At 37.6% G+C, this 17,518-nt stretch overlaps 1 protein-coding gene across 1 annotated transcript in view; it reads left to right on the top strand.

Annotated features, from left to right (window-relative positions):
• Positions 1 to 17,518, top strand: part of ARAP2 (ArfGAP with RhoGAP domain, ankyrin repeat and PH domain 2) — a 348,358-nt gene that overhangs the window by 38,237 nt on the left and 292,603 nt on the right. Inside the window, exons 4-6 of the mRNA XM_063457861.1 lie at positions 4,562 to 4,635; positions 13,086 to 13,373; positions 14,305 to 14,374. Of these exons, the coding sequence (XP_063313931.1) occupies positions 4,562 to 4,635; positions 13,086 to 13,373; positions 14,305 to 14,374 (432 nt within the window). The remainder of the gene's footprint in view (positions 1 to 4,561; positions 4,636 to 13,085; positions 13,374 to 14,304; positions 14,375 to 17,518) is intronic.

The raw sequence follows: 17,518 nt of genomic DNA, 5'->3' as shown, positions 1-17,518 counted from the left end.
GCAATTCTAAGATTATGGACAGGTGAAGCATTTTGTCAAAAAAGAAGCATGAAAAAATGGTTTACTTTTTGTGTCCAATGGGAGTTAGCGGAAAAAAAAATGCTTGCATTATTAAAAATTTTGGGGGGGTTTATTGGTTTTATAATAGTACTTTTTGTATACTGGAAGAAATTAGTCATGCATTTCTCCTATGAAATAAAATATACTATCAAAAATGTAATCATCTAAAAATGTTATGTACAATATAATGTGAATTGCTCCTGCCTTTATATCTAATTCACTTTCTTATTCTACTTATGAAGAATACCGCAAACAATATCTATTAGCTCTACTAAGTTTATATAGTGCATGGTAACAAATATGTTATAACATATGAGTCTCTTTCCAATATTGAACACACTCTCTTCAGGTAAATTTGATTACAAGAAATATTCTGTGTATTTTCTTTATGAAATAGAAATACATTGTAATCTCACAAAAAATCAAAAACCTATTTCAATGAAAAACAAAAAGTATAAATAAATGCCCAAAATAGTGCGTAATGCATTGATAAATGTGCAAAACCAGTGCGCAAAATATATTTACATATTGTAAGCAACCACTATAAAAATGTTGTGACAAAACAAAAATCGTAAACAAAACGTATAAAATGGTGCGCAGATATATTTAAATAAATTTGTTATCTGGCATATTCTTTGCTATATTCAACCTAAAAATGAAAAATTATATATATTGTGCAAATCAATTTATACCAGCAGAAAAAAAAAAAAAAACAGCAAACACAACCTCCAAAGGAGTATCACTTTCCAAAATAGAAGGATTAGCAACACCACACAATACTGTAATGCTTGGTTTCAGCCAGCCAATTAACTTCACTGTATGTGAGTTGATACTCCCACACAGACATGGTTTTATGCTTTATTGGTGGTTTGGGAATCTGCATTCCTTAAAATAGCAGCATACTTATATTTTGATTATTTTTATTAATGCTACAATTTCACCTCTACTGAATGATACAAAATCTGAAACGTACTACTACTTTAATTTTTCTTTTAAAAGGTACACATGGTAATATTTAATCAATTATACCAATTTTCACATTTATTTTTAAACAACATTGTGTGTGTGTGTGTGTGTACAATATTTGTACTAGGGTATACTTTACAGCAATCAATACAGAAATGTAAAGATGTTTTTTTTTTTATTTCATGAACTAGCTACATGTTGTGCTTTAATTAAATGTTATGTTTGATTGCATTTCTAAAGAACTGAGTAGTGAAGGAGTTCATTCTATTTACCGCCCTTGCCATCAGCAATTCTGCATCTTGATATTTCTAGACAACGTGCTATCTTTCAATACTGAAATAATTTAAAAGGGCTGCGTTCCATTTTTTTTTAATGGAATCATGAAGCTTAAGCACACTACTCTTCTTTTTCAATTATTAACAAAGCTCTTACTCTGTTTAAAAGGCTCACACATCACCAGCTTGGTGGGTGTCCACTAGGTTTAATTTAAAAGCTTTGCGTAGGCATGTATTCCACCAGATTACGCACTCTCAAAGCCATTTTTCTTATTGACCAGTTTATTAATTGGACCCCTGGCATCAAGATGCTTTGGAAGTTTGGTTATATCATAGTATTTCTCTAAGTGCTGCTCTGTAGAACTAGGGATATTGCAATCACAATGTGGTTATTTACATTAATCGAAACTGCAAGAGACAGCATAAATCTACAACTTTTTCCACACTGATATTAATTGTATTATTTTAGCAGTGTTTTAACCCATTAAGGACCAAACTTCTGGAATAAAAGGGAATCATGACATGTCACACATGTCATGTGCCCTTAAGGGGTTAAATACATTATTGCTGGTTGAATGCACCATGACAGACGAGATTTGTCCTCAATTTTGATTGCACAGTAATGGAGTGCATCTCAATTTGTATATTTGTTTTTCTTTTAAAGTCTATCCATCAAGAGCAACTTGGGTTAAAATTAAAGAATATTACATTTAATGTATCATTTGTGCTACCAGAAATGCTATGAAATATTGTCCCCTCCACATCTGTCAATCAATTATTGGGTTAGATCTGTCTGTAGGCAACTTACAGGTTTAAGGTGAGGATTGTGTGACTCCTCCAGGTGGTTCTCCTGCTCTTTGTCACTATGCTGCTCCCCAAGCAAGCTTTTCTCATGCTTGCTGTGGAAATATAGAATGCACTAAGGTCAATGTGCTTGCTGTTAAGCACGCACGCTTATTGTCATTAGAAAAACTTGCGTTTAATAGGCAAGTATACCCAAGAAGGGTACAAAATAGAAGAGGGGATATCAGCTGAGGGTGAAAGGAAGCTGGTCATGATAAGATTTCCAGTTCATTAGAGTCTCTCTCTGTCTCTCTTTATTTATTTTTTTTACTTTGAACTAATAAATCAAGGCATATTGAATGCTAGAATCATACTGATTTCTATGAATACTATAACAGCATTCCAGAAAAGTGTGATGAAGAGGGTTTCAGTTTGAACATAAGGATTGAAAGTTTAGTCATGTGAAAAAAAAATAAAGATGTTTGACTACACCTTGTTGCTGCCAAGTAGAAAATCTACTTCCAAGAGTTTTTTTTTTTTTGCATTATTTTTAAAGGTGTTATCTAGATATGTCAGCTGCAACCTTTTAACATTACGGGAGTTTTACCATATTTATAGCATATGTTTTAACATATGGGAGATGTTCAGCTTTCAGGTAGAATTTAATACATGCTAGTTTTTACTATGTTTACAGGTTTTTTTTTTTAACTGATAATCTTCCTGAGAATATATTCTTTTCGACAAGGGTCTTGTCAGTCATGGTGACACTCCATTTTGTTGGGCTCCTCATAAATGGATGCCTTGAACTGTGCTGGTGGCTGCTCTAGGCACCCAGTCAGCAAATCAAAGTGATCAGATGCACTCCGCCATAGTGGCTTCACAGACAAATACCATGTATGTGGGCACTTGTGGCATGCATGTGGCTATTTTTGAGGGGATGTTGATTAACCAGGGCGGTATTTGGCCTTGCCTTGCCTTCTTGGCTGAGATCATCAGAATTGACTATGGCAAAGCATTGTGATTGGCTGAGATCATCAATCACGTTTGTGTTCCTGACCCTATAGTGTTCCTTTAAATATCTAACGAGCCTAACACTTTAATACACTGTATACTAGCTTTTGATTACCATGTCTCCCCTCCTCCTCTCCCCCTGCCCTCATAGGCATAGGCATTTGATTCACATTTTGTTTGTTTGGTCTCATGTCCATGCCAGTGTTAGCAGGAGATGATATCAATGCCATTCTAAATGTGCTAGTAATGTAGAACAGATAATGGTTACATTATCTTTTCAGTACATTCATGATTTATGTATCACATACCATCTCCTTGCACTTATTGCCATGGCACTGCTGTAATAATATTGCATGTATGGATATATATTTGACAAAAACGTAATAACATTGCAAATTGGACTAACATTTTTTTTTAACAGAAAATGAATTCTTGTCTTGTGTTTAAAACATACTAGGAAATCTTCTATCTAAACCAAGTATATTAAACATATTGTAAAAAACTGCTCCAAACCTTTCTCTGACCCATAATTACATCTCATTTTGTTGCTCCTTTATTCAGATTCTACATCAAACTGACTCATATGATTGGCCATTGTGCCCAACTGTAGCTCATGCACAGGGCAATGACATCATTACTAATCATCCTTTTCTCATTCTGCAGCAGGACAGAGTTTGGCATATTGCTGTGACAAATTCTGTTTCAAAAAATGAGTTCCCTATGGGCGGTCCTCCACAGCACCTGAACTCCACCACAACCCACTCTCTCATCATACAGAAATACAGATCCCTCTGGGTCCACAACATTATAACTCTGCCTCCCTCCATCCCTACAACATTGTAGCTCCGCCTCTTTCCCTTCCTACCAAGACCCTGTTCCCAGATAATGAACCCTATCTTGCCTCTGCTTCTCTGCCTGAGTGTATGTCCTCTGTGTCTGATTCACTCCCAGTTACAACCCTCATATTGTACCACTATAATGTATGAAGCCTCCCTTGAGGTTCTGACAGCCACTGTATAAAGGAAACACTATTTCTGCTGATTCCTCTACTTGTAGGACCTAGCAAAAAAAGTTATCTTTATACATCACTCTACGTATTTTGTCAATGTATCAAATATGCCACGACTGGACATTTTTTGCCCTTCTCTGCTCAATACACACAATTCTTTTTTTCAACTAATTTCTTCTGTGCAACATAACTTCCTTTACTTGAATTTCATCACCAAACGATCAGTAGTTCTAAGAGGAGATAATTTAACTGGTTAAATTGTAGTGCAGCCTTATTTTCAAGCTGAATGGTTTAAATTATTCTTTTGTTTTGCTTAAATTGCTTGATTCCACCAAAATGGAACTAATGACATGTTATTTGACAAACAAATGTTATGTCCCTATTTCTTTGTCTAAGTATGTGTTTTAGATGAATAATTGGAATATTATGTATTTCTGTGTTCTGTTTATATTAATAGGATACTTCGGCAGAAAATGTTATGTTTGCAAACAATGCTGAAGTAAATGAAGAGGTATCTGAAAGAGCTATCAGGTATAATAACAAATACAATCAAAAGTATTTTTACTTGCATACTGGGCTTCACTTAACCCCTTAAGGACGCAGCCAAATGTACAAGTTGTGATCAAAACAAAACGTAAACAAAACCTGGCATTTGCGCTATATGTCTGTCCAACTGTAATTCACCTCTTTCCTATTAAATGCACCCCTCCTTATTATATATAATTTTATTCAGGGGAACAGGGCTTTTATTTAACATCAAATATTTAGGCATGGAACATTATTAAATATGATTAAAAAAAAAAATATGGGAGAAAATAAGATTTTAAAAACTTTTCTTAGTTCTACATGACATTTTAACTGTGAATGTCAAAATACTGTTTGCTTTTACTGTAATAAAATACACATATTTGTATTCAGCGATGTCTCACGTGTAAAAACAGTACCCCCTATGTACAGGTTTTATGGTGTTTTGGGAAGTTACAGGGTCAAATATAGCATGTTACACTTTTCAGTTTTTTCACATTAAAATTCGCCAGATTGGTTACGTTGCCTTTGAGACTGTATGGTAGCCCAGGAATGAGAATTACCCCCATGATGGCATACCATTTGCAACAGTAGACAACCCAAGGTATTGCAAATGTGGTATGTCCAGTCTTTTTTAGTAGCCACTTGGTCACAAACACTAGCCAAAGTTAACGTTAATATTTATTTGTGTGTGAAAAATGCAAAAAACTAATTTGAAAGCCAATTTTGGCCAGTGTTTGTGACTAAGTGGCTACTAAAAAAGAGTAAAAAGTATTACAGCAATAATATCGCCAGTGTAAGTGCCGTTTGTGTGTGAAAAATGCAAAAAATGTTGTGTGTATGTGTGTGTATGTATATATATATGTATATAATTTTACAAAATTATTTTTATTTATATATAGGTATACATATAGTGATATATACATATATACTTATGTATATAGATATATATATTATTTCATTCTACGTGTATTTTGAGATATATATATATATATATATATATATATATATATATCTCAAAATACAGTTAGAACGAAATTACTGTATATACTCGAGTATAAGCCGACCCGAATATAAGCCGAGGCCCCTAATTTTACCCCAAAAAACTGGGAAAACTTATTGACTCGAGTATAAGACTAGGGTGGAAAATGCAGCAGCTACTGGTACATTTCTAAATAAAATTAGATCCTAAAAAAGTTATATTAACTGAATATTTATTTACAGTGTGTGTGTATATAATGAATGCAGTGTGTGTGTGTGTATGAATGCAGTGTGTATATGAATGCTGTGTGTGTACGCAGTGTGAATGCAGTGTGTATATAATGAATGGAGTGCAGTGTGTGTATAATGAATGGAGTGCAGTGTGTGTATAATGAATGCAGTGCAGTGTGTGTATGAGTGTGTATATAATGAATGCAGTGTGTGTATGAATGCAGTGTGTATATAATGAATGGAGTGCAGTGTGTGTATATGAGCGCAGTGTGTGTATATGAGTGCAGTGTGTATATTATGAATGGAGTGCAGTGTGTGTATGAGTGCAGTGTGTGTATGAGTGCAGTGTGTGTATGAGTGCAGTGTGTGTATGAGTGCAGTGTGTGTATGAGTGCAGTGTGTGTATGAGTGCAGTGTGTATGTATGAGTACAGTGTGTATGTATGAGTACAGTGTGTATGTATGAGTACAGTGTGTATGCAGTGTGTGTATGAATGCAGTGTGTGTATATAATGAATGCAGTGCAGTGTGTGTATGAGTGTGTGTATGAATGCAGAGCATTGGTGGGGGTGGGCATTTTATTAATTATTATTATTTAATTATATATTTTTTTTAATGTTGTTATTTTTTATTATTATTACTTTTTTATTTATTATTATTTTTGTATTTATTTTTTCGTCCCCCCTCCCTGCTTGTTAGCTGGCCAGGGAGGGGGGCTCTCACTCCCTGATGGTCCAGTGGATGGGCTGTAGGAGGGGGGCTGTCAGGAAGCTGTAACTTACCTTCACCGCAGCTCCTGTCAGCTCCCTTCTCTCTCCTCCGTCCGTGCAGCTCCCAGGTCAGCTTCCTCTGCAACTCTCGCGGCCGCGCGGAGCGTTGCCACGGTAACCCGTGGCAATGCTCTGACCCCGCGGCTCTCGCGAGAGTTGCAGAGGAAGCTGACCTGGGAGCTGCACGGATGGAGGAGAGAGAAGGGAGCTGACAGGAGCTGCGGTGAAGGTAAGTTACAGCTTCCTGACAGCCCCCGGTCCTTGTCTGTATTATGGCAATGAAAATTGCCATAATACAGACAACTGACTCGAGTATAAGACGAGTGAGTGTTTTTCAGCACAAAAAATGTGCTGAAAAACTCGTCTTATACTAGAGTATATACGGTACACACATATCAATATATATTTTAATTATTTCTTTTTTTTTATTTTTATTTTTTAACATATTTTATTTTTTATTATATATAAATATATATATAATTATAATATTATATATATATATATATATATATATATATATAAACAATATCATTCTACATGTATTTTGAGATTAATATATGTATAATTATAAATATATTAATATTAAAATACACTTAGACAGTGTATGTGTAAATGTGTGTGTGTATGTATATGTATATGTATATATATATGTGTATATGTGTATATATATATATGTGTGTGTATATATATATATATATATATATATATATATATATATATATATATATATATATATATATATATATATATATAGTGACAAAAGTACTCCTTTTCCTTGGTACCTTGTCCTGGGATTGGGGTGTTACACACAGTCTTTTCAGGCTTTAGAGACACTTCACACGCTGGATGAGGTAAAAGGACTTGCTCTTTTATTGTGGCTCCAAAATAAATGCACAGTAAGGTATAAAGGTAACAAAAATATACAAAACAAAAGCCTTGCTCTTCTGAGCACTAACTAAACAAAATAATCAGCTAACTGGGTTGGATGGCTTGTCCATTTCCCAACATAAACAACCTTACTGTTTCAGGTTTTCAGCTCTCTGTTTCCACTCACAGAAACCAAACACAATCTCCCTCCTTCTTTGGCAGGGGAGTACTTAATAGCACTAGTAATTGACAATCCTTTTCAGGTGAGTTAAATTAGGATTCAAACTCTGGAACTGGACTTCTCACCTGTAGGTTACAAGCAACTTCCAAAATGTGGAGTGGAGCACTGGCCCACCCTACTCTCCAAGTACTCCACCCCAGGGCCCAAATATACACATATTTAAAGTGCAACATTCATTATAACATAACACATGGGGCTAATTACACAAAGTAGGATCCTTGCAAAATCTGGGGAGGTATATAGATTCCCTCCAGCACAATTCCTTGCTTTCGGTCACAATATATATATATAATCTAAGTATATTTTATTTTTAACCTAAGGGGTTAAGAGGGGAGGAGAGGAGAGGGGCAGAGACATTGGCAGCCAGTGATTTCACATCACTGGCTGACACACAGGATTAGTGATCACAGTGACTGGCTGTCACTGTGATCACCTCCTGCAGATTGCGGTAATTGGCCACAGGGGGAGTTCCATGCGTGGCCAGGCATGCCCCCCACCGCAATCTGCAGGGGGATCCTGCCTGTAGTTACATGTGTCAGCCAATAGGTATCCATTTAAAGATATAAACACACGCATGCACAAATACCATATACACTTATAAAGACAAACGCAAATAGATTCTTGTACATAGAAACATGAAGACACACGCTTCCTCAACTCAACATACCTTTCCTCTCCCACACATTTCTATACATTTTACCACTCTTGTATTTCTCACCAATTTCTCAACAGACCCCCAATAACATTGAATGTTTCACTTTATACTTAGAAAAACTTAAATATGAGCCCTGAAGGTATCAATTGCTAAAAAAATATACATACAATATACATATATTTTAACATGCAGGGCAATACAGAAGAGGTGCTTCACAAGCTGGATCTTCAACTCATGAAGCTAATAAAACAAAGAACAACAGTGTACCTGAAAGGGAACTAGAAAGCAAATAGTATAATATGTACAGTATATTCCTAATGGTATGCCAGTAGTACCCTCACTAGACTCAGTAACATAGAAATTCAAAAACAAATAAATGTTATTAACAAGAAAGGCAATACAATTGTTTAAAAAGTGCTCGAAATGCTGAGAGTACACACGTGGTAGAACTGCAATTATATGTAAAGTGGACAGAATAAAGGACCATGTTATATTGGCCCATAATTGATGCAGAAAAAGGTACTGTCCACCAATGCTTGCGGAGGGATAGTGTGTGTATGGGAGCATCTAAAGGTAGCTTACATGTCTGTATACTGTATAATCCTATATCGGGCGTAGTGGTTGTGAGAGCTTAATTCAGCATAATATCCGAGTGGTATTAAATATCTAATATAATGTAAAATCTATTGCTAGTAATCGAATACACCAGTTAACCCCTACGTTGCTGCTGGGGAACTAAACTCGAACCACTCAGCTGTAAAGTCTGAGGTCTTGAATATGTCAGTAAGCTTATATCAATCACTGGACTAAGCTGCAATATAGGAGAGGGAAGTAAAAAAATAGCCTTAAAAAAATGATCAGTTTGCTGTCTAACACAGACAGCATAACCAAAGCCCCTGGCGCACGTGTTTCGCTTGACACGGCTCATCAGAGGGGAACCGGCCGGTACTGAGTGGTAAATTTAAAAAGGGGAAGGGGTGAGATCTGATTGGGTGGAACCATCTAATTTGTCCACAGCTCATGTTACATGCTAGGTCATGTTACACCTCCTCCCAGAGGATGTCAAATTTAACCCATTCAGGAAAGTCATGGGAGAGTTTTACTGTATAAAATGTATTAGATACTGATGCAATGCCTAATCCCAAATGTATACTGTTGTATTGGGATTATATTTATGTTAGAACAAAAGGAGACCGGTGAGTCATAGTGAAGTATCTTTCAGAAGGAGTACTTATATATCTTGTCAGAATGTATGGACTACTACAAATAAATGTATCCCAATTAAATGGCCAGATGTTTTTTAAATGTTTTAATCATTGAAAAGATCACTAGATAGAAAGTATCTCTTTGTATTATATTGTATGTAAAGGGATAGTAAGTGTCTAAAGAATAAGTAACAGAAAAGTAAAGAGAAAATGTTATTGTATTACTAAATAGTCTTGTGCAAGTATCAAATGGCAGCTATAGTGACCTAGAGGTATTTGGGAGTTAGAGAAATGAATGTATGGCTGAAGTACAGTTAGAGATTTATAGTATTGAAGGTTATCAAGTGGAGATAAATTACTTATGCTCCTATTAATGGAATTGCTGTATAATACAGCAATGGAGGACTGTTCATGATAGTCTCATATATGTCAACTGTACAGGACCAGGAATGTTACAATGCACTTATGGATGAAAGATGTAAAATTAAATTCCTCATTGAGGCCGTCTGGAGTTAATGTTTTGAACTTGATCCATCTTGATTCCTTCATTGGGAGAATTTTATTAAAGTTGCCTTTCCTAGAGTTCATAGTGAGTCTTTCTAGTGCCTGAAAGGTCAGGTGTGTGGGATCTCCATTATGATAATTTCTAACATGGTTGGAAATTGAAGTTGACACATTATATTCGTAATTGAGCTTTTTCTAAGCTGTTGATATGTTTTGCCAATGTACTGAATCCTGCAACTACATGTTATCAGGTAGACCACTCGTACAGAGCCACAATTGATAAACTCTCTAATCTTGTGTTCCTTTTGGGTTCTTGTATTCACCACTGATTTTGTGGGTTTAATGAATTTGCAGGCCTTGCAGTGTCCACATTGATATATCCCTGATGTCTGCGTTAGCCATTGCGTTAGCCATCATGGTTCAATGTGGCTGTTTACTAGATGGTCCCTTAGATTCTTAGATCTATGTGCTGTGATATTAGGAATCTTTCAGATGTTGTCCTGTAGATCCGTATCATGTTGTAAGATTGGCCAATTATGGGACATGATTTTAACACTGGGTCCCAATATTGGTCATAGGTGCCCACACATCTGATTAGTTTTTGTTCCTCCTTGGGTCTCGTTGCTCTCAAACTATCACTTCTGCTTTGGGCCAGTGCTCGTTGAAATGCCTTTTTTAGGATCCTGTTTCGATACCATTTTTGTTTAAACATAGTTGTTAGTTGTTTTGCTTCACCCAAAAAGGCCTCATCATTAGAGCAGTTTCGTCTGGCTCTCAAATATTGCTCATATGGGATTCCTGACTTAAGTTTGGTGACTTAAACATAACAATATTGAAGGATGGTAGGGTAGAAACAGAACTATTTAGAAAAAGCACAGCAACAAACAGTCTACTCCATTGGACTAGCCACCATCCTACCAAACCTAACATATATATATATATATATATATATATATATATATATATATATATATATATATATATATATATATATATATATATATATATAGTCTACAGCTTAGTCCAGTGATTTATATATGGTTACTGACATATTCAAGACCTCGGACTTTACAGCTGAGTGGTTGGAGTTTAGTTCCCCAGCAGCAACTTAGGGGTTAACTGGTGTATTTGATTACTAGCAATAGATTTTACATCATATTAGATATTTATTACCACTCTGATATTATGCTGAATTAAGCACTCACAACCACTATGCCCGATGTAGGATTATACGGTATACAGACGTGTAAGCTGCCTTTAGATTCTCCCGTACACACACTATCCCTCTGCAAGTATTGGTGGACAGTACCTTTTTGGCATCAATTATGGGCTAATATAACAATTCATGATCCTTTATTGTCTCCACTTTACATATACTTGTAGTTCTATCACGTGTGTACTTTGAGCACTTAAACAATAGTATTGTTTTTCTTGTTAATAAAATATATTTGTTTTTGAATTTCTATGTGAAAGGTACTACTGGCATCCCATTAGGAATATACTGTACATAGTATACTATCTGCTTTCTAGTTCCCTTTGAGGTACACTGTTCTTCTTTGTTCTATTAGTTTCTCACCTGGGGTTACCCCCCACAATTATTGTATCCTCTCAATTTGTAAGGCTAGTCTTCCTTTCTTTTTTCAACTCATGAAGTCCTCACCTAGCAATGTCTCCTGTGCACTGTACTGTGCATCTACATATTGTGTGCGTGTTTGTGTAATATATACATGTGATTGTATGTGTAAATTGTATTTGAGACATGCAATTACACACAGTACACATTACACAGATATATACATAATCACATCAATAACAAACAAGGAGAAGATGCTTAAGTTTCACATATTTCACTGTTTGAAAGAAGAAAGTGTTTTCAGCTAATGTTGAGTGCCTGAGGAACTATGGCAGTGTGTCAAATGTTTTCCCAAGCTGTTTAAAGAGAAACTTTTAACTGTGGTCCTAGAAGTGAGAGGATGGTTTCAAACTACACAGGATACTTAATGGTTGTATTTTCTGCTGGAGGCAACACTACTGCTTGAATAGGCATCCAGAAATAGGTGTGTGTTGACCGTGATCCCACAACAAAACCTAACATACACTTTGCCAAGCTTGAAAACAGTCTGTATATAATAAAAAATTATTTCATTAAAACAAAGGGATAAATTGGAGGCTTTTTTTTATTTTTTTGGTATGGAAATTTCTCTCTGGCAAACATCAATAAAGCTATTTACAGGACATTGTGTGTTGTTTTAATTGCTATACACAACTGTTGATGTTGTACTGCTTGGCATACAATTATAATATTAATATTATGATAGTAGTTATTGTAATTTGTGCTGTAAAAATATAATCACTGTCAAAGAAAATCTTACTGATTAGTATTTCATGTACTAATTTCAAATTCAATTTCTCTATTCATTTTGAAGCATTGGTAACACAGGCAATACTTAAAATTCATGATTAAAAAAGACATTAAATTAACCATATACGTTTCACAGACTGGCTTTTAAAAAATAGATGACAAACTGGAAAGCCACTTAGAAAAGATGATTTGTGTTTAAACTAACTCCATATAGGGTCAATCCAAGACCCAATCACTACTTTTCATAGATCTCGTCTCTCACTCTCTGAGAGTGGCTTAGAACGACAGCTATTTATAAAACTCTCTGCAACTGTAAGACAGCGCTACAAAACTCAGTCTCAATGATACATCTAGAGCTTTCAGCCTTTTCTGTCTGATATCAGTGTATCACTTATGTCCAAGTTGTACTTGTGGAGACCCACAACTTGAGCTGAGTTCTCTATGCTCCCTAAAAAGAGACATACTCTCCCAACCCCAGCAAGTATTCCAGGGTATTACACAGTACAGACATTTGCCACTCACCGCCTTTGTTTAGCATAGAGTATTTAAACTAAGATACCTTTCATCACACAATATACTGTATGTGCTTTTCAGTGTAGTTGAATAAATATAGTGACAAAAATGTTGTATTTCATAAACAGCCCTTTAAACTCATCAGAGTCTTCAGATAATATGTCTATGAAATCAGATCAATCTGGAGAGGAGTCGTTGTATTCTACAATGGAAGACTGCACCAGGGGGCTGAGATTGGATGTGACTGACAACCTGAAGAGCCTATCACTATCAACAACAAGCGTTCAAAGTGAAAATATTAGCAGCTATGAAATAGACACAACAGAAAAGGAAGATTTCTCAATTTCACCCTACGCCTGCTTCTATGGACCCTTAATAAATAAAGCAGGATGGTTAGAAAAACTATCCCCCCATAGGTAAGAGAACCCACTGATAATGTTCTCTACATTTTAAGTTAAACATATAAAGTAATGTCAATAAATAATATTTGTGCAAAAAAAGTATAGATAATTAATAATATTTGCAGATACAATTTTTAATTTTCCAACTGTAGCTCTCTAAAGCTACATTTATTCTTCTAAAGCTACAATATTCTTCTATTCACTCAGTAGTTTGACTGTGTAATTTCTCTACAATAGACTTGTGCACGGTGAAACACATTTGGTTTGGCCAAATTGAATTATACAAAAAAATTCTATCCGAATATAGAATTATTTATAATAACCATATATACAATTATGTACACTTAATTCTTGCGTTATTCTTTAGCTTTTGTTTTTAACCAGCTCAATAGGGGCTCCCCACTTTTTAACACTGACAACTATACATGTAGATCTCTGCCTCTAGCTAACTTGCATGGGATATTCAATTCTGCATTGTGAATCACCATATGGCAGCTACTGTAAAAAAAATCCAATAATTATACCTATAGAGACGTACGTAGTAGTGTACAACTTTTATAGAAGCAAGTTTTAGATGTCAGCTTTCAACTGAACATGATATGCTTCCACTGAAGCGAGCCAATTTTTCTTGTGATGAGCTTTGATGGTCATGCTACAGCTAATTCCCAGATCTGATCTCACTTGTGCAATAATATTCTGTTGAGTCAAAATGATCTGAGACTTCTAAATGCTCAATTAATGTTTTCAGTGCTAGTACATAGTAATGCAGAAATCGACAAATTATTTTCTGGTGAAAATTCAAATATATGAGACCTATATTTATTAGCAGATATTAGCAGATATTTCTTAGTGAAAAAATAAAGATGATCCGAAGATCAAAGAAAAAAGCACACCAGTTTTATTTTTAATGCTAATTTAACTTACCGGTACATTCAATTTTTTTCAGAACATCGATGTTTCAGAAGCGTTGGGTAAAAGTGGATGGACAAACTTTGTCTTACTATTACAATGACAAGGTAAGACTATAGCAAAGCTAGATGCATTCACTAACCAACTCATATTGAGTTCAGATTTATAATTCATTCACCACGTTCATCATTTTTCCTTTGGGTGGATTTGATTTACAATAATTCATTGGATTTCTCAGTCACATTTGACAATAAATAACAAAAAAATTACAGCAGTAACATAAATATAAAAAATGTATTTATCATGTTTGTGCTGCAGTGTGGTAGTGGCACTACTTCCTATTGGAAACATGGTTACATAGTAATCTAGGTTAAAGTCCCTCAAATTCAACATTTGCAACTAGAGATGTCGGGAACATAAAACTTTCCGTTCGCGAACGGCGCACGCGAATTTCCGCAAATGTTTGCGAACCGGGCGAAACGCCATAGACTTCAATAGGCAGGCGAATTTTAAAACCCACAGGGACTCTTTCTGGCCACAATAGTGATGGAAAAGTTGTTTCAAGTGGACTAACACCTGGACTGTGGCATGCCAGAGGGGGATCCATGGCAAAACTCCCATGGAAAATTACATAGTTGATGCAGAGTCTGGTTTTAATCCATAAAGGGCATAAATCACCTAACATTCCTAAATTGTTTGGAATAACATGCTTTAAAACATCAGGTATGATGTTGTATCGATCAGGTAGTGTAAGGGTTACGCCCGCTTCAGTGACAGACCAAACTCCCCGTTTAACGCACCGCAAACAACCGCAAACAGTCCATTTGCACAACCACAAACTCCCCGTTTGCACAAGGTTGGATACCAAGCTAGCCATGTCCCGTTCCTTGTCCTCACTGATGTCATTGAAGGTCTCTTCCTCCACCCAGCCACGTACAACACCAAGGGTCCCCGAAAGGTGACAACAAGCCCCCTGGGACCCCTGCTGTGTTTGGTCTTCCACCTCCTCAAAGACACCTTCCTCCTCTGACTCCTCTTCTTCAGACTCCTCTCTCTGTGTTATTATAAGGTGTGTTAAGTAGTACTATTCCTATCAGTTTAATCCCTGTTACGTCCCCTATCAGGGGATGTGTATATGGCATCGATTTTAGGAACCGGGAGATGGAAAAAGATGCTTGGTCGGTCCTCCTACTTCAAATTTGGGGCACTGAGCGTGCAATCTAATGTGCCACCAGATAGGAGTGGTGTGTTAAGTAGTACTATCCTTATCAGTTTAATCCCTGTTACGTCTCCCTCATCAGGCCTTTTTTAGTCGAATGTATCGCCAACTGTCAGTCCCTTCGGGATCCATCCCTCATTCATCTTAATAAAGGTGAGGTAATCTAGACTTTTTTGACCTAGACGACTTCTCTTCTCAGTGACCATACCTCCTGCTGCACTGAAGGTCCTTTCTGACAGGACACTTGAAGTGGGGCAGACCAGAAGATCTATCGCAAATTGGGATAGCTCAGGCCACAGGTCAAGCCTGCACACCCAGTAGTCAAGGGGTTCATCGCTCCTCAGAGTGTCGATATCTGCAGTTAAGGCGAGGTAGTCTGCTACCTGTCGGTCGAGTCGTTCTCAGAGGGTGGACCCCGAAGGGCTGTGGCGATGCGTAGGACTTAAAAAGCTCCGCATGTCCTCCATCAACATGTCTGTAAAGCGTCCTGTCCTTGCCGGCATGGTCGTGGGAGGAGGAGGATTACTTTCACCTCTTCCCCTGTAAGATTCCCGTTGTGCTATGACATCACCCTTATACGCTGTGTAAAGCATACTTTTTAATTTATTTCCGACTTGCTGTAATTTGGTAACATTTCAGGCACTTTCTGCTTATACCGGGGGTCTAGTAGCGTGGACACCCAGTACAGGTCGTTCTCCTTCAGCCTTTTTATACGAGGGTCCCTCAACAGGCACGACAGCATGAAAGACCCCATTTGCACAAGGTTGGATGCCGAGCTACTCATGTCCCGTTCCTCGTCCTCAGTGATCTCACTGAAGGTATGCTCTTCCCCCTAGCCACGTACAACACCACGGGTACCAGATAGGTGACAACGAGCAGCCTGGGATGCCTGTTGTGGTTGGTCTTCCTCCTCCTCCTCAAAGCCACATTCCTCCTCTTCCTCACAATCCTCTTCCAGCGTTGCCGCAGGTCCAGCAAGCGATGCTGATAAGGCTGTTTCTGGTGGCGGGCTAAGAGTTCAGCCAGCTGTCAGATGCCGGGCAAGGGGGTGACTTTGTGACATTGGCTTCTTACGCTCAAACATGTCCTTGACAGACACCTGACTGTAGGCAGATGAGCAGGAACTGCTCAAGGCGAGAGACGGAATGGCGGATGGTTGAGAGGGGGCAAGGAGGACAGCAGTGGTTGACGTGGATGAAGATGCTGGACCAGGAGGAGGATGGCGGGTTTGAGTTTGTGTGCTGCTTGTACTCATGTGTTGATCCCATAGGTGTTTGTGATGTGTGATCATGTGCCTTTGCAAAGCAGTTGTACCTAGGTGGGTGTTGGACTTCCCACGACTCAGTTTCTTTTGGCACAGGTTGCATATGGCATCGCTGTTTTCAGAGGCAGACACACAAAAAAATGCCACACTGCTGAGCTCTGCAATGACGGCATTCTGGTGGTGGCAACAGCATGCGTTGAGTGGCGTGCTGTCTCGCTGAGGCTGACCCCAGGTGCCGATGCATGCTGTCTGACTGTGCCACTAGCTCCTTGCGATGACCTCCTCCTGCTTCCAACTCGTCTCCTCCTCCTCTGTCTCCCCATCTGAACTTTCCCCCTGTTCTTCTTCTCTTCTAGCGGGCACCCACGTGACATCCACGGACGCATCGTCATCATCAACCGCTTCACTTGTATCTGACAACTCAGCAAAGGAAGCAGCAGCGGGTACAAGATCATTATCATCACACCGTACGTCCATGTGTGTAATGCTGCCTGGCTGAGACATATCCCTGTTATCTACATCCTCTGGCAATAATGGTTGCGCATAACTCATTTCTTCCAAATAACTCCTCTGACAGATCAAGTGAAGCGGCTGTGGTGCTAGTGTCGGTGGTGGCGGCAGGCGGGCGAGTGGTAACTTGAGAGGTGCCCGAAGCTAAGCTGGAGGAAGATGGTGCGTCAAGGTTCCGAGCGGAAGCTGTAGAAGATTGGGTGTCCTGTGTTAGCCAGTCAATTATGTCACCAGAACTTTTCGAGTTCAGGGTACGTG

The sequence above is a fragment of the Pelobates fuscus genome, chromosome 6, assembly GCF_036172605.1.
Source record: "Pelobates fuscus isolate aPelFus1 chromosome 6, aPelFus1.pri, whole genome shotgun sequence".
In the NCBI taxonomy this organism is placed as follows: Eukaryota; Metazoa; Chordata; class Amphibia; order Anura; family Pelobatidae; genus Pelobates; species Pelobates fuscus.
This window is presented reverse-complemented; position numbering and strand designations above follow the sequence as displayed.